Source organism: Numida meleagris, chromosome 2 (assembly GCF_002078875.1).
Source record: "Numida meleagris isolate 19003 breed g44 Domestic line chromosome 2, NumMel1.0, whole genome shotgun sequence".
NCBI classification, from domain to species: Eukaryota; Metazoa; Chordata; class Aves; order Galliformes; family Numididae; genus Numida; species Numida meleagris.
In genome coordinates, this window is record NC_034410.1 from 8127327 (window position 1) to 8146110 (window position 18784).

The 18784-nt window shown below is 42.5% G+C and overlaps 1 protein-coding gene across 2 annotated transcripts in view; it reads right to left on the reverse strand.

Moving 5' to 3' along the window:
- Nucleotides 6189-18784, reverse strand: part of PTPRN2 (protein tyrosine phosphatase, receptor type N2) — a 636306-nt gene continuing 623710 nt past the window's right edge. The window contains exons 22-24 of one of the 2 annotated variants that reach the window (XR_002435341.1): nt 16620-16693; nt 11339-16190; nt 10779-10867 (exon numbers count right to left, since the gene is read on the reverse strand). Coding sequence is in view for 1 of the 2 variants with exons in the window: in XM_021387625.1 (XP_021243300.1) it covers nt 10796-10867; nt 16620-16693 (146 nt within the window). In the remaining variant the exon portion in view is untranslated. Of the gene's footprint in view, nt 10868-11338; nt 16191-16619; nt 16694-18784 lie in introns of both variants that reach the window. The other variant, XM_021387625.1, reaches the window with a different exon arrangement.

Below are 18784 nucleotides of genomic sequence, written 5' to 3' on the forward strand. Positions count from 1 at the left end.
GATGATCTTTGAGGTCCTTTTCAACCCAAGCCATTCTATGATTCTATGATAAAATCACAATAACATTACATTACCATCTCTGGAGGTGTTCAAGAAACATTTAGATGGTGTACTAAGGGACATGGTTTAGTGAGGAAATATTGGTTGTAGGTGAATGGTTGGACTGGATGATGTTGGAGGTCTTTTCCAACATTGGGGATTCTATGATTCTAAATGAGCTTTCACAGATGCCAAAAGTAAAAGCTATAATAACATTTTCAGGCAGCATTAAATCGTCAATTAATTGACATATATTAGAAATAGTGTAACACACACTACATCAGCCATCTATTCAGAACAAACCTCTTAAATGTGGTGGTCTTAGTGCCTTTCACCGGTCAGGCCCAACCATATTTGGATAGATAGCTGCAGGAGGCTGCTGCAGAGCGGTGAGATGACAATGCTCGCAGATCACAACAGAGATTTCTATCCCATAAATTGGTGGATGGCACTCTTATTACAAGGACCCACATTTTTCCTGCAGAGAGCATGTTAACAGCAATCTTATCTTCAATATTTCTATTTGTCTGCCTTAAGCCCTCATGCCAGGGGAACCCTTGCCCACAAGCCATGCCCATCTCCATTTGGCATCTCAGCCATAGGGGATGAAGCAGGTGGAAGCTGAGCAGAAAGTGAGAACAGCAGGGCAGGAATTTGGTGTGACTGAATGTCCAAGTGTTTTTCTCGCTGAACAGCTTTGCAAGAAAAATTTAGGGAGTTTCTGTCTTTTTTCTGTAAGATGAGAAGCTTCCAGTCTGGCTTTTCCTGCTGAAGGAGTTACATTCCCCAGAAGTGAAAGAGAAGTGGAAGGAAGAAACCTACCCTCTGAAGGTCACAAGGATTTGGAGTGCAGGGCTCTTAGAATCATGGAATCATAGAATCACCAAGGTTGGAAATGACCTCCAAGACCATCTAGTCCAAAAGTCCACCTACCACCAATACTTCCCCACAAGTTTTCATGAAACTGGACAAGGGAAGATACATTCTGGAGGAGCAGCAGGGAGATGTGGAAACATAAGGGAGTGCAGTAAGACATGCTATAGAGGCTGGGACAGCAAACACAGCTGTAACAAAATCTTTCACAGCAAAATACTTGAAAGTATACGTGCCAGTAGTATATTGAAAATGTTCTCTTTCCAGAGTCTTCTCATTATCCTATCATGTTGTATTATAAGGCCTTGACTCCTTCAACCTTAGAACTTCTTTATTTTTTTGAAGAAGGTGATTTAACAAAACAGACAAAACCTAAGATTTTCTCCAAAAGGCTCACTGGTTAGTGTTAAAACTGTAAAGAAGGCCAAGTCCTAAGAAACTGCTTGGGAACAGTAACTTTGTTGACTTTCTTGTTGGTCTTTGCAGTGGAGCTATAGGGTAGAAACAGAATAGCTTGGGGTGGAAGAGACCTCAAAGATCATCTGGTTCCAAGCCCCCTTAGGTTGAGCAGAACTGTCATTCATTTCAGAGGAATCCTAGCAACTCTCAACAAGTTACGTGAGCTTGTATAATACCTTACTAAAAATAAAAATTAAAAAGTATAAAAAAAATAGATCATGGGCTCTGCTGAGAGTGAATGGTAGAGTAGATAAAGCAGGGAGTCAATGCTGAAGCGAGGATCATCTTGCTGAGTCAGGTCATTTATCTGTCTCCTTCATGGCTAAACACACCAGATGTTATTAGCTTCCTCTATTAAAAAAAAAAAAAAAGAAAGAGAGATGTATATTTCTGCTCTTAGAAACTGATCTATAAATAAAGAAAAAGCAATTCTGGAAAAAGTGCTCATTTGCTTTCCCCCTTCAGCACACATGAGAGCACTGGACTGGTTTCCTTTCAGCCTTGGCAATGCTTTTATCGGGATTGAAAGCTGTGGATCCGCTTTGGCTTCTGCCTAACAGATTAGGTGTAGGATCAGTAACACCACAGAACCAGCCTTGCTCATGCTCACGCTCTGTCATAATATCCGTATAGAGGAACAAACATTCTAACTTGGACAACACAAATGAAGTCTGCTGGAAAATGGAGCAGATTTCCTGCGTGAAGAAAATAGATGCCACATTTAGAAACGAGTGCTACTAGGGCACGGCTGTTCACTAGTTTCTTTCCTTTTTTTTTTTTTTTTTAACATGAACTCAAAAGTCTAAATACCAGGTTTTTGGCCACTTTTCTCCTTTTTCCCCTCTTGTGCTAGAAAGCAATATTGCCTGTGCTCCCACACAGGGCTGTCGCTGGCTGTGAGGTACACAAAGTCATTCAGTGCTCCCCAGCAAACGGCTGCTCTCCAGTTGTGCCCTGCTGCTGTCACCGCAGCACCTCGTACCCAGCCTTGGCATATGCTCAAGAAATGCTGTCTGCTGCAGAATTGTAGCCCTCTCGTTTGAACCCTCAAACAAGCATAATAATGGTTTTCTAAAGGTGCTACTAGTCTGGGGGCAGTGGGTGCTGTCCTGTGAAATTCCCTCCCACAACTTGAATTTCAGTAGAAGCTACAGGGTACAACAGACAGAAACATGATATGGGATTCAGTTCCATGGATTCGGGCACCCAATGCCATTTGAAGCCCCTCAGGAGAATTAAGCCACCAGCACAGGACTGACCAACAAAACATGAGGCTTCAGGCCCTCAACCATTTGGCATGAGTGCTGGAGGCCAAGCGGTACACCACACCATCCCCACTACCATCAAACACTTACAGAGAAGCACTGAATCTTGCCCAGAAGGTGGGATTCAACTCTTTGATTAAGACTCTTACATAGAAATGCTTCCATGTATACTACATTCGAGTGTCCACTACTGCAAATGAAAACCTTACTGGTGAAGCTGAGAGGGATTTGGCTGGTCCAGTATATGTTTTCACTTTGGGGGAGCTGCTTAACTATCAATTTGCATCAGGGGAAATTTTGAGTAGGTTGTCAAAATATATTTTTCACCAAGAGGACCCAGGAATCTGTGTATCTGGAGATGCTCAGTGCTCAATGGGAAATAACCCTGAGAAGCCTGCTCTAAGTGCTGCCACTACTTTGGATGGGAGGTTGGGTGAGCTGCCAAGCTCCATCTAACTCATGTTACTCTGAGACTTTTGAAGTCCATTCAGCAACTCTCTATTAACTCCTAACGGATATCAAAGCCATTTAAATTTCAGTGTTTTACTAAGTAAGCTGCATCTTATCCCTCACGTCTAGATCCTACAAAACTGATGGAATAAAGAGGATGGATAAGCAACACAGCTTTCACAGAGGAAAGTTGTGTCTCAAAAACCTGCTAAAAGGCTTTGAAGGAGCCAAGGAGTGCTTTGATGCAGATGATTTAGTTGATTTTGTGTATTTGGTTTTCCTAAAAGTGCTTGGGAAAGGCTGTCTCAAGAAAGGTTGTTCTAGAAAACTGAGCTGCCATGGGTCTAAGGGGGATCTCTTATTTTGATTAATGAGTGGTTAAGAGACAAGAAACAGGTTGGGAAGAAATGTGCAGTTTTCGCAGTGGTGGTGATTCCTCAGTAGAAACAATGTGAAAAAGGAGGAAGTGATAGTGCAGTGACAGTGTGTGGATGACACATATTATCTACAGTTGGAAAAACAAAAGTAAGTGCCAAGTGTCATGGAGAGATCTTGTGATAATGTGAGACCTTGTGAAGGGGGCAAATGCAATTGCTGTTGATAAATGTAAAGCAATGTGCATCACAAAAACATCCCTAACAACAGACATAATAATGACCATGGGGTGAGTTATTGCCAGGGAGACAGGGAAGCATGGTATTGCTATGAATGAAACTCCAAAGAAAAGAAAAAAGATAAAAACATTACCACATGACAGTGCACTACAATCTGGGCCTTGTTCCCACTCAAAGCAATTGTAGCAGAAAGAAATAGAAATCATAGAATCATTGAGTCATAGAATATCCTGAGTTGGAAGGGACTCACAAGGATTATCGAGTCCAACCCCTGTCTCCACACAGCACCACCCAACATTCATACCCTATGTCTGAGTTGAGGGGCTGCTCCTCATACATCTTGCCCTTGACTTTTCACCACCTCTGTAGCCCTCCTTTGGGCTCTAATAGTTCTATGTCTTTCTTATATTATGAATGGGAAAGATAAGGTGACGGGTAGCCAAGTTGATTAGGTATGGGTCCAGTTCTGTGAGAGGAGAAATGAGTCTTCGGTATAGAAAAGGAAGAATGCTTATTTTCTTCCAGTGCCTACAAAGGATGGCTATGATGAGTCTATGCAAAAACTACACAAAGGTTAGTTGGAACTGACTTCTAACCTCTACTGTAAATGATGGAGTACTACATTCCTGTATCTTTGAGGACTGTGGTCAAAGCTGCTGAAGGGCAAAGACATCAGCCATATACCTCAAAACTTAGCTTAAGTCTACATCTCCCGGGATGGTCTTCCATGTAGAACCTCTTTTCTGTATTGCTGATTTACACACATTTGGGGGTAGTTGCTGCATTCTCAAGGCAGAAGTTAATGTTTGGCTTAACTCCACTGCAATAAGAATTTCCCTAGGGATTCAGTTGTCTGAAGCACACAATGTACTGGTCCTATCACTAAACCAAGAATAAACACAGTTTACTGTTTACCCCTCTCTATGGATGGTAGCTCTTTATATTTGTTCAGCATGCAAAATGGAAATATCAATCCCATCAGCCCTGAAGTTTTACAGCCAGTTCTAAAAATGAAACCCTCAAGGCTCTTCAGGCAACCTGAGAAGTCTTTGTTTTTCATTCTGCTATAGCTCAGCTGGGAGCAGAAGCAAGTCTCTACCTTTTGCCATACCAGGGCAGCAGAGAGGGCAGTTCTTCCCCCCTCCCCAGGGCTGCTGAGGCAGCTGGTGGGATGATGGGCTGGCATCAGGAGCAGGGACATGCCATGGCTCCTTGTCTTGCTGCTTGGATTCCCACTTACAAGCACTAGCTCAAACTCAAACTCAGCTCTTTCCTGAGCTAGAAGCTAATATCCAGTCTGCGTTAGAGCCAGAAATACGTAAACAAGAATATAAGCAACAAAGCAATGCCCTTCGAGCACAGCTGAGACACTACCCACAGTCTGAGAGCAAGAATATGTGTATCTGAGTAGCACAAAGCAGAAGCAAGCATTGACTGCATTAATTGATGCATGCACAACTGATAGCTTTCCTACTGCCCCGTAAGATACATAACACTCCAGTAGTTATATAGTTAAATGTTTTTCTTTTTTCGTCCTCCATCTGATGTTACCAGAGGCTTTGGAAAGCTATCTTGCAGATGAAAGACCTCCTAAATTACAGCAACAGGAAAATAGCTGTAATGGTGCATATATTTTGCTTCCAAGATGAAAGTCACCTTCTTACACTGAGAAAGCCACAGATATTAAAACAGGCAACGACATAAACAAGGTTAAATAATGTAAAATATGATTCTTCAGATGCGAAAGGAGCGAGCTGGATGAGCGTGGTTTCTGCCTTCCTGTTTGTTTACATTTTTCTAGTTATTTTCAGGTAAGCAGTGAACTTCAAAACACAACTGAAGTTTCAGCACACAATACAGAGCCATGCAAATTGCCGCAGCAGGGCTGTCTAATCATAAAGACTGCCTCTGATAACAGCTAACAATAGATGCCTCATGTGAAGATACAGACGTTCATACAATGGACAGTGTTTACGGGAAAATTACTTTCCATCTCCAGGGAAAAGACTGGTTATTTTATTCTGTGCTTACGTGGGAACCTTAGTCTTCACTTCTCTTAACCTTACTTAATGTAACAGTGAATATTTTCCATTACCCGTTCCAATCCTTCTGTCAATCCTGTGGCTGTTTCCAATCTGTGGAACCTCGGGCAGCCCATACCCCACGAGCCGAAGCTCTGACCCACCAGCCCGCATTCATAGCCCACATTTTTTTCACCTCCCTGTTAGAGTTTCCACAATGCAGTCATCCTTCGATGTGACCTGAACACCGGGGTCTGCCTGGGGCAGCGTGGCCGCCAGCTCCCCCTCAGCTGGGAGCTGCACAGGTAGGAGCCCACACTCCAAAGGCAGAGCTGGCTGCACCCCGTCTCGCAGCAGACGAAGCGAGCCCCTGTAAGGCTCAGCAGGACGCCCATCCCTTCAGCACAGGGATCCAGCGACAGGAGGAGCCCAAATGAAAGCAAACACCAGCTGCTAATGCTGCATTCACAATACCGTGCTCCACAGACAACGTGACTTTATTCACAAATATGATTTTTACAGAGGTAGAACAAAATACTTTGTATTATCTTTTTTTTTTTTCCTTCTTTTTAACTATATACAGATAAAGAATATAATAGAGTGGCAAGAAAGAAAAGGTTGTAAATGAAACAATATTATGCCATCAAATACAGTACAAACAGCATGCAAGAACAGCTTCAAATGAAATCTTGCTGGTGTAACTTTATTTTATTTCTAATGTGGTAAATGAAGAGTAGTAAAGAGTCATGCTCTAATTGGATTGAGTATGCCACAGCTCTGCAATTTTGTTTTAATTATTTTTTTTCTTTTACAATAAACCAACAGGATAGCTTTCTTCTCACTGTGGTGGGGAATGCCTTTGTAATGTCCAATGTAATCTTAACAGAAAAATATAATAATCAAATCTACAAAGTGTACTCTCATTTAAAAAGCAAAACCATAGAAACTGTACAGTTTTAAAAAGCGAATTATCTCAACTGCTTCTTAAGAGAATTTTCTAAACAAAGAACAAAATATGCAGAATAAAAATTAGGAGAGCTATTGTTCTGTAACAAAGCTAATCAAATACTTGTTTTCTATTCCAATAAACATTTTTTTTTTAATTAATGTCTAGTCTGGAAATTATGAAGTGGGCTGGATCTTATTAATGTTTCACTTGACAAATAAAGCATGAACTCCTTACAGGTTCTATAGCTGTCATTCCCCTGGGGATGGATGGAGATTGGTTCTGCATGCATGCTAGAGACAGAAACAAGGTTTAGTCATTGGTGTAGATTTAAAAAATATTCTTAAACATTTTAAACCTCTCGTAGCATCTATAAAAATAATCTTGCTTGCTTTGCTGCTGAATTAAGATTTGGATATGGGATTTTCTGCTACAACTCATTCTTGGCCCTTACAACTGCTGAAGACTTCTACTGGCTGTTACCCTGGCTGCTCCATGTCCCACGGATGATAGCCAAAGACAATGGGTAGAGCTTCAACTGAAATAGGTGAAGGTGACAGCAAAACCCACTACTTTCCCCATGGCAAAGACTGAAACTTTGGGGAACTAGGCTGTCCTGTCCTTCTGTCCCTCCAAATCCAGGGCTTCCTGTGTGAAGGGTGAAAGCTGGGGAGGAATTGTGCTGCTATGGCTACAAACCGCCAGCGTTGGTGACAATTACCTCCCTGTTCCTCGTGTCTGCACCCACTGGGATTAAGTAAGCATGGGGCTATGGGGGTCTGGCCACTGTCACTGCCATGCTGGTGGGAAAAGGGGTTTATCTCTCTATGCTTTGAACACTGAGGAAGGAAACTGCAAGCAGTGGGGTTAAATTGCCCTCTGGCAGCTTCCCCTTTAAATATCATTTTAAAATTCAACCACATAAGCAGCACCTGTAGATTTGAGTTGTCTTCATCAAGAACACCAGGATGGTCAATATTAAACATATGCTGTTTATGGGCACGTATCAGGTGCCAACCCAGCCTCAATCACTATCCGTTTACTAAAGATCAAGTAGAATATTGACCAGGGAAGGATCGTGGGTGTCATCTGACCTTGGGCTCTTGTATGATGCTGGCTTCCAACCCCACCTACCAGGGAACATGGGGCAGGTTTCACATCCAGTGCAAGTGGCCTGGGGCAGCCTGAGCCACATCCTTTGTCCAGCTGTAAGGATCATGAACTGCAGTTAGAAGGGTAAAGAATACCTGTTCTGCATGAGAAATCTATCTCTGTAGTTTCACCAGGTCTGTATTTCCATGGTTTTGGCATCTCCCAGGGAAATGGATTGTCAGACCCTTCTGGATCACCCTGGTGCAACTGAACTGCATTTCACTCATAGGACTGCAGCAAATGACTGCCTGCAGAAGCAGGGCATTTATGGAGAGGTGTGAACAATGTCCAACCTGCACAGATGAAATGATCTGTGTGGTAGTTTACAGTCAACAGAATAAGCCTGGCACCTCTTTGTGGAAGAACTGTGCAAAAAACGGCTGAAAAAACAGGATTGTCCATGACATTCAATGGGAGATATCCCAACCCTCTGAGTAAGACTGCATCCTTCTGTTGTGTAAATCAGCCTACAAGTATGAATAAAACAACACATCCTTGCCCCATTAGCACTGGGGAAGATTAATGCCCTCTAATTTACACTAAATAAACTCCAAAGCATGAAGACCAATATTTTAGTCTCATACTCTGCTGCTTGTGAAATAATAGAGATCACCCTGAAATTACTATTATGAAATGCAAATATTTGCAAAAGAACAATTAAAAATATATTCCTGAAGTGCAAACGAACAGCTCGTCAGCTATGTTTGTGGTATGCACAAGGACGGTCAGGAGGCGAACACTAATGAATCTCAGGGCAGAAATCTGTGCCGAAAACCCATTATCCCATTGGCAGCAGGCAATGGTACAGCATTGGGAAATAATTTTACCCAAGAATCTGAGGGGTTGACTTAGGATGCCCTAGTTTTGATTCCTTGGACTGTTTGTATGGATCTAACTACCAGTATTTTCAGAAAGCTGCAGTACATGGCTCACAGTAAATCTACCTCAAACAGTTGCTGATACTGCTCAAACTGATCTCATCTGCCCTGATCTGCAATTGTGTGTTAGCTAAAGTAATAAAAGAAACCTGTTAAGCCTAAATTATCAAATGAAAAAGGCAATTTTCTCATTCATACTCCATTAGTTTTTTTAGTTATTGCTAGGAAAGCTCTAAAATGCTTAGGCCATAAAATAAACATGTGGCTTAATGTACAGCATATGTACTTAAGAGGATGATGGCATCTGCAGTAAATGCTCTGTACTGCCATAGGAATGGGATGCACAAATTAAGCAACAGCACATACCAAAAAAAGCATGCAAAAATGTTTGGCGAAAAGTAACAAGTCTTCTGCTTTGTTGTTGTTGTTGTTTTTTTTTTAATAACTCTTTAATTGCTAAAAAGAAGAAATCACCAATATTCACACCTACAACACAAACTGCAACCTGGTTGATTTCAACAGATGCCCATTACCTCTGTTCCAGCAAAACTCTCCAATATCGTTTTAACATTTCACTGATTAGAAGTTTACAAAACTCTCACCCTCCCAAATTAAATTTAATTCTGTATTTTCCAGTGTTGAAGTCAAACAATCAGCCTAATATGACATCAGGCATAGAACGCCGTTAAGATTTTGGGAAAAAAAAAAAAGCAACACTAAAATTCTTAAATCACAGAGATGTAGGATAACAGATCACAAAGTATCCAAGTATTCAGTTTTGAAAATGAAATTAAGAGCCACACTTGAAAATTTCGCTCTCTGGCCCTTCATTCAAACAAATCAGAGTACTTCCCATCAGTAGCTTCAATCCCTTTAGTAGAGTGCCATAACTAAAACTGTGGATTCACATAAGCAAAACTGCATAACCAAGCCACTTACAGACATATTTTAGCATTACTTTGCAACAGTAGGCATTAGGATTTTGAGAACAGAAGAATCTCTGAAATTCGACCTATGTGCTTCTTTATCCATTAACAGTTAAAATAGGCGTCATTCAGTAAAAGGAAAGAGCAAAAAGGTGCAACAAATGTCTGGCTCAGACAAACTTGATGAGGTTCATAAAATGCAGATTGGCGATTCTTGCTTCAGCCAGGCTTTCACAGAAATATATTTCCCTGGCTCAAAAGGATGGCACAGCACAGCTTGAAAGAGCAAAATGCAAAAATATAAAGAGAAGAGTCCCATTTTCTTCCTCAGTAATCCCATAATGTCAACAAGCCGTGTCCATGCCAGCTCTGGACATGTACCTGGTGGGCCAGGTGCCTTGCTCATGGTTGAAGGTGCGTTTATATTTGCCTACTCCACGCTGTAGGTATTTGGCCAGAGCTGTGGTGCTCACTGTTCCCCAGGTTCCCATTAAAGTGACCAACTTGTTTTCCCCAGTTGCAACAACCGTGCAGGCCTATTTACTTATAGCTCAGATTTTCTTCCATTCATGGCACAAAGCTGAAAAGTAAACAACAGTTAAGAAAATGTTTGCTTGCTAAAGCTCAGCATGAGAAGGTGCAAGCTCCCTTTGCCAGAGCCTGGACCTGTGTTTACTCACACCCTCAGCACAGTTCTGTGCCTTCGCTCGGCATTGTAGAGGAACAATCACCATCCCTTTCAGGCCCCTCACTCTCATTTGGTCTTTTCAGGAGTTACGAAATATAATAGAACACTGTTTTCTGAGACTATATTGACTGCACTAGTTACCCACAATACTGAATATTTGCTATTAAGAACAGGAATGTGTGCTTTCCAAGTTTGACATTCAGGTCTTCGAGGATGAGAGAGGGATTAGATGGACTGTTCTGTCCCTTAATCCGAGGCTTTGATGTACTTTTTTAAAATTTGTTTTAAAACCCAAAAACAGAAGACACATTTTAACTGTTGAACTTTTACCAGCTAAAGGAGTTTGTAAAGACCCTATCACTATGTGGTTACAACAGAAGATACATAGTTAAGGTCAGGTCACGGTTTCGAAGAACATTCACAGGGACTGAGGATAAGGAAATGAGGGATGGATCCTGCAGGAACCTCCGGGAGATGGAGCTGCTCACTGGGGAAGTGCCTTGAGTATTGCATTCACTTCCTCTGCAACTGCTGTCAAAGCAAATTCAAACTGCTCCTGCGGAGAGAGCAAAGGCATATCATAGAATCACAGAATCACAGAATATCCTGAGTTGGAAGGGACCCACAAGGATCCTTGAGTCCAACCCCCAGCTCCACACAACACCACCCAAACCCAACCCTGCGAGAGCGGTGTCCCAGTGCTCTGTGAGCTCCAGCACTCAGGGCCGTGCCCACTGCCCTGGGCAGCCCGTTCCATGCCCACCGCCCTCTGGGGCAGAGCCTTTCCCTCACCCGCAGCTGCCCCTCCCCTGACAGCTCCATGCCATTCCCTCGGGCCCTGTCGCTGGCCCTTCTGCTCCCTGTGAGGAGCTGCAGGGCCATGAGGCCTCCACTCAGCCTGCTCTGCTCTGCGCCCAACAAACCAAGAGGCCTCAGCACTCCTCGTAGGCATCTTGCCCTCTGGAACCTTCCCCATCTTTGTAGCTATCCTTTTGGACACTCTCTAATAGTTTTATGTTCTTCTTACATCGTGACACCCAGACCTGCACCCAGCAGTGCATATGAGGCCACACAGTGCAGAGCAGAGCAGGACAACCCATCCCTCCGCCCGGTGGCAGCACTGGGCCTGGTGCCCCCAAGGTACGGTTGGCCCTTTGGCTCCAGGGCACACTGCTGGCCTGGATCCTACCTGCCCACAAGCAGAACCCACAATCCCTTTCTATGGGGCTGCTCTCCGACCTCTCATTCCCCTGTTCGTACATAGAGCCAGGGTTGCCCCATCCCAGATGCAGAATACAGACTTGCTCTTCTTAAAATTCATGTGGCTGGTGATTGCCCAGCCCTCCACTTAGTCCAGATCTGCCTGCAAAGCCTTTCTGACCCTGAATAATAAACCAAAAAACCTTCCGACAGCCTGGAGCACTCTGCAGTCGAGCATCCTCAAGACATTGCTGAAAATAGGAATATGCAGGATGAACTGCGTGTTGCAACAGAAAGGAACAAAATGTTTGAGGATTATTGATGCCATACAACATGTTTGACAGCATCTTGAAACTAGAGTCATTTTAATGGAGAAAAATGTTGGTAGCAGAAACTAAGCTAGTGGGACACAATGATGTATTGCAATTGCTTGGCCAGAAACATTTGGGAGTAGTTGATCACCAGCCATTTTTTTCTGACACAAAGATGGAAACTCATTAACAAAACTGAGATATGAAATAGGTGATTTGCTGCAAAGGAGAAATTTTGGCTTCTCTCAGGTGTTTCTAGTTGAAATCAGCTAAATATATACTTCCTCACATTATGCCTACTAAACAGAGAAGTGTCTGCTTTTTGCTTTACCTTGTATTATTCTCTTCCAGCTTCCCTTTCAACTGCTCTTGTGCACCCACAAATTACCTAGCAATATTCGGTCCACTTTATTCATATTTAGGAAATACTTAGGAAGGTTTATGCTACTAATTTACCAAGAGCATAAAACCAAAATCACTAACAGATTTCTGTGCTGAATTAGCGGAGGTGTGAAGGGCACAGGCAGCAATAGCCACCACACCTATTTGCGACTCTAACATGCTTCTAAACTGTCTGGTTCTATAGAAGGACAAAGGAGCTTTGCTTCCTCAAGGTTAGCAGGTGTTGTATTTTCTAGAGCAAGTAATCTTTCTCAGAAATTTAGCTTAATGAAATATCTGACAGGATGATATTCTGTCTGCTTCTTTTCAGATGGAAAAATAAATGTGTGTGGTTTACTTAGAGAACAAGTAAACCAAGGACAGCAGTCAAGGACTGTGCAGGAGTGTATGGATTTTCTAGAAGTACTCCAGTGGTTTATGCCAGCTGGGGTTAAGAGCTTTGGAAGAAGTGACTTTAAGAATGGAGGTCTGAGATGAACCCTACCAAGATGCCATCTGTGCCTCCAGTCAGAACAGGGATGTGCAGCAGGAGCTGCCCAGGGCTGTGTGGGATGGGTGCAGCAGTGGCAAATGGCTGTTGAACACAGCCAGCCCTGAAAGTGGTTACTGGTCCAACAGCATTCATTTTCAACAGTGGAAGTCCACAGGAAGGATGAAAGGACAAACTATAGGTGAGCGACTCATAATTCAGGAAGACGACTGACTTTTAACTCCTGCACCTCAGTGTCAGTCTCGCCTGCCTCGTCTCACCCCTCTGCAGCCATCTCCTGTGTGCAGACACCTCAGAGGGAAGCCATGGTGGGCACAGTTACCAAGCAGAAAAAGAAGGCTAAAACTCAGAATAATTTCTCAGAGAAACCAGTGTTCAAGAATTTTGCCCTCTGCCTGGTGTTGTCAAAGTGGCATCCTTGCACATTTGCTGGACCGCATCCAGTGTTTGTTAATCACACATCAATTCACCCTAAAGATTAGAACTCACCCTCATTAGGCACAGAAAATGGTCTTTGGGGCTGCCTGTGCCTGCCTCAAGGTCTCTGCAATTAAAGGAGATGAGGAAATACTGGTGGCCACCCAAGAGCAGCAGCTGTATTTTGAGCGTAGCACAATGAATGAGTGAGCACAGCTGGAGGGCAGAGAAGGTGTTCATCCAGGCACACCATGCCAGAACCAAAATGGGGAGCACAACAGTAGTAGGGGAGCTGATCCAAGCACCACCAGGCTGCAGGGTGATGCAGCCAAGTGTCCACAATGGGCAAATGCCTCTTCTGAGAGGTTAGTGACAGTTCAGGAGGGAAGCTGCTGTCGCCCATGGAATGAGGTACCTAATGTGCCCTTCATTTTACCATAAGGAAAAACCTGTAAGATCAAGGACTGCAATACTTTAATATTAGTTCCATTTCTTAAAATAACTTAATTACTCCTAATTTATTCCCTGAGCAAATCAGCCCTTAAGTGTCTTTGCGTCTCACAGAGGGCTGGCTCACACAACAGCACCAGGCATTGCTGCACTGGCCATGGAGAAGGTAGCTTTCACCTTAGGACCCTGAATTTGATGGACACCAACTTCCAAGCTCACATATGCATTTTGGAGACAACCTCAGTGGAGACTGCCAGCTTCCATCAGATGTGACCCAAAATTAGTGAGGCAAAACAACTCGTAGAGCATCTTTACGCCAGAGCTCCAAAGTGATTGTGAAATGTTGCCATAAAGGAGACAGCCAAGAAGATATTTGATTATGAGATGTTTGAGGACTGGGTCTTCCAGGGATGCTGCATCTGAGCTCTTCTTCCTCCTTCCTTATGCATAATACATGCAGTCGAAGAACACAGTGCAGCTCCCATTGAGGTTTACTCCTACTCTCCAAAGAAAAGCCTTCACATCCCTCCCACACCTACACACAAGGACAACCACAGACAGATAAAAGGAATTTCAGCAATTTTAAAGGAGCTCCGTTTGTCATACTCTAGGGCTCATTCACATGTGCTATTCACATGTACAAGATTGACTTAGATGTCCAGGCTTTGCCTAGAAAATTGAGCTGGGCAGGCATGTTGTGTTGTCAGCCCACCTATAATGCAGAGGTGACATGAACATATTTAGAAATAATACGTTTAGGAAGATATAATATGGTAAATTTCATTGAGACCTCAAATAAAAATTCCCTGGAAACCAAACTAGGTGCATGCAGCATATATGGCATAATACTACAGATTGCTGGTGGAAAAATTGAGGAAAAAGGAAAAATATTTTTCTCATGACAGAAAACACACTTCTTCGTTACTTTTTCCTCTCACATGTGGCTTATCAATTCTATTTTATGATTCCCCTGCAAAAAAATAACAAAACCACAAACCCTCTATTATGCTTCTCAGAAATGCAGAATGTCGTTATGATAATTTCATTACTGTTTATTATATACAGTGCTTTTGAATTAAAGATCCTTTCCAGAAGACAAAATGTTGCAAACAAATCTCTCACATGCTTATTGAAAAAGTGGAGCGCTGCCTGCTGGAAACACAATCACGCCGCTAAAGTAAGTTGGTGTTTATTTTGCCTAGGGATACTCTCTAACTGGCATTTCTAACCTGACTTTTAATCCATTGTTTTAAATTACTCCAGGAGTCTAATATTCCTCATTTGTATTCAGCTGGGAAAGCACAGGGGTTTGTTTAAATCCGTCAGAAAAATTCTCTGGGGATAGTGCATTGCTAGCATGCAACCAGATATTTATAATTTGCAAGACATTAGCTTGAGTAAGTGATTTGGGTGGTTTTGAGAAAATGACAATGATGGAAGAAGGAGCAAGAGGCGAGATAAGCAACATCCTGGGAAAATTTTTCATCCTGGGTGAAAACACTGGATACATTAGCTTTTCTGTCGCCCTTCCAGAGAGATGTTTGGAGGGGAGAAACATGTCTCCAGTGAGCTCTTCAGGGGACTCAGGTAACTATTTCTGAGCTAACTAAGAGAAGTTGTCCACATCACCTCACTCTTTGCTTCTGGAGCTGGTTTTTCTTTTGTTAAAGGCAATAAGCTGTAATTTCTCTGAAAAGAGAAACAAACCAGAATCAGAGCTCCATATTTCTACAGAGCTGCCTACATTTACAGAGTTAGCTCAGGGCTTGCATCTTCCCTTAGAATAAATATATGAGACGTTGGATGCTGTGTGCTACAGCCATTTTTTTCCCAGTCTGATTAATTAAAGCAGAAGAAAGATTTGTGCAATTTTGTGTCTTACTTGCTGATAAGGGTTGGTTAGCTGCGGCTCATCTTAATTTTTCATCTACTTACTTAATGGGTAAATAATAATTGATGCCCCCCGACCCAGTCACCCCACTCCCTGTTTTCCAGCATCATTTCCAGTATTAATGAGAAGATAACATGATTAAGAACAGATTCAGGAAAAGTTATGAACCAATGATTCCTGCAAAACAGATTTATTTCACCTTTGTCCCTCAGCATCTTCAACTCCCTAAATGTTGCAACGTTCCTATCGGTTTCTCCCTGACCAAGGAGTGCTGTTACTTTGCTCCAGTTATTCAGTTTGGGATTGTAACTCTCATTCAATATTTTACACTGTCACATTCAGATTTATTCGGTCTCCACGTCATGAACAGCTTTCTTTATGGTCATATGTGCAGCTTTAACTTGCAGCAAATACCCCCAATATCATTACATGTATCGCTGAAAATCATAACAATAACAAGTTTCATTCCTAATGGAAGGAACAACAGTCCCACTATCAGCTATCCTTAACAGTTATACATTACAGAAAACTTTGAGACTATTACAACTGATGGTAATTACAGAGTAAGATATTCACCACACCACAGGGTACAAATGCAGTCACAGTGCTTCATCCATAAAGGACATGGCTTTAGGCACAGCGTAAGCTCTTCACTTCAAAGATGCTAAAAATGACTTGATTTCCTTCAAAACTATATTTCCTTCGATTCGAGGCTTTACTTTGAAAAAAATAAAATCAAATCCAACAGTCACATTCACTTTAATGAGCTGACATCTTTTAAAAAATATTAGATGCACAGTTAAGCACATATACTCTAAGAAAATAATCCATATTTTAGGATTAAAGCAATGTCATTTTTTCAAATGCACATATTCTTTAGTAAAGTATAGACTGTTGTCTTGACTGCCCTTCATATATGGTAATCAAGACAGATGTTGGAGATGTTGCAAGAAAGAGCAGTAAACACCAAAGAAAGTAGCCTAGATAAATCTTCAGCATAAATAAACCTCAGTTGGTAGGGAGCCAAACAGAGTAATCAGCAAGCGACCTGCGTTAAATTAGGTCATACCCTCTCTTCTGTCATGAAAACAACTACTGTGAAAGACCTTTAATGTATTTAAAATCCCAGTGGATTTATTGACAGTACCTTTGTCTGGACCATGCCTGGTCTCTGGTCCCTCAAGTGCTCCAGGGTAGCAGCAATATCAATCTCTTTAGCACCTGCAACAAACCACAAATTGGGCTGAGTTCAGAGCACAAGATAATCCATGCTGCATCTGTCAATCTCTTGCTATCGGGTTCCCTTTGGGCTAACAGTACAATTGAAAATTATTACATCCATCTCTCAGCAGACTTGGCAGGCAGCTGCAATTTTTGTGTTCGTATAGAAAAATAAGAGGTTGGGGCAGCTTTTATTAACATTAATTCAAGAAAAGCCAGAGAAAAACAAATCCTTAAGAATGCCTCTGTACCTAGAGAAGAAATTATTTAGCAAAACCTAAGGGTCCACTGTGGCCATGCTGCTGAGGGCCCTTTGTCACTTCTAGGAATATGCATGGAACGAATTTGTGACCCACACAAATATTGATGCTGTTAGAACAAGGTATAGGTGAACTTCTGCCACCCGCCACTGAGATCCTGCTGTTATCCTCCTCAATTTCCTTTTCAGTTTGAGATTTCTCTTGATCATGTCATTTTCCTTCAGTGCCTAACCAGATGTGTGTTACTGGAGAAAAAATCAAAATTTTGGTTCCTCCCGTTAGTCCTGGCACGAACTCCAAGAGCAGAAGTAGGGCTGGAAACCCTTCCTGCTGAGAAGTTCAGCAATGCCGTTTGGCCATCTCACATCTGTCCCATCTGCATCTTGCCGGAACAACCCACAGCAACAAAGCATTGCGCAGAGAGTCACCATGACCACAGCGGGACTGCCCCATCTCCACTCCACATCCCCTACTGCCCCACACATTTGTCACTTCCTAAAAGGATAATCAGTTTGCAAGTGCCTCCTTGAAAATATCAGCTGCATCAGAACTAGAATGAATTCATTCAGTAAATGTAACAGCGCCAACTTAGATATTTTTGTTAACTACTACGGGTTGGGGCACTGTACATTTGTCCTATCCCTCCCCCTCCATATCATATATGAATTTACAGGAACAGCATTAGACAAAATAGGAAGTTTTATTAAAAAGTAAAAAAAACCCAACACGTTTAAAAGGACCAGAACAATACATATTTACACATGCTTTCAGGTCTGGTAACAGTGACAGTAGCAATAATTATGCCTTAGGTCTGCTGTAGGCTTACAGATGCAATTCATCTGGAAACCATCAGTAAAGATCCAGTCTTTGTAAAGGCGCAGCACAGCAGCTCATTTTGGTGTTTGGTCTCACACAAGCACAAATTAGTGGGAATTTCCCGTTCCCCCACTGCCTTCCATGGGAGCAGGGTTATGTAAGTAGCCCACGTGCTTTACAGCCTTACTTCTGGCCTCATTACATTCCCAGGATTAAAATATCCTACTTGCACCTTGGCTCAACATAAGAAGAATTCTCTTTCTCAGAAATTAAGATACGAGGAAAAATGCTGACATGCACAGATGAGGTTAACCACCGTCCTGGTTAACACCCCTGGTGCACCGCAAGGATGAACCCCACAGAGCTGGCGAGCTCATGTGTCCCATGGGCTTCCCTGTGGCTGCGGACACGTGTGTGCCCTCCCCGGTGAGGGATGCTCTTCATTTGAAGCTACTCTAGCTTCAGGACAACACAGTAACATATTAGGTGCTCGGAAAAGGTTTCTGACAAGACCTAATAATACTCCTTAATGGCCAGATGGGCTTCTGAGCCTACCTTTGAAAGGGTTAATTCCTCCATCGCTGTGACGCAGATTGCAGGCATTTACTGGTGAACTGATGCTTGCTTTTTTATCATCATTAACAGAATGACATGCCTAATAGTATGAACAATGCCTGACCATAAAACCCTGATTTAGCAAAACACCAAAGCATATGCTTGCACTGGCCAGGATGCTTAATGGGAAGCTTGCTTTGAAGTGTTTTGCTAACAAAAGTCCCCGAATCAACATTTTTTACTGATCAGTACCCCTGAATCCATGGCTGGGATAAGCACAGCACCCACAGGTACTTCCGATGGCCTCAGTCAAAAGTCATAGAAAAGTAAAGTGAGAAAAGTATGATTTTGCCCAAGGCACTTGTCTACCTTAGAGAGACCAGGGGTGGAGAGGCAAAGGCAAAGCACAGGCACGGATCTGTTTTCTACCCCTTTCTCACATTTCTGTATGCCTCTGGTA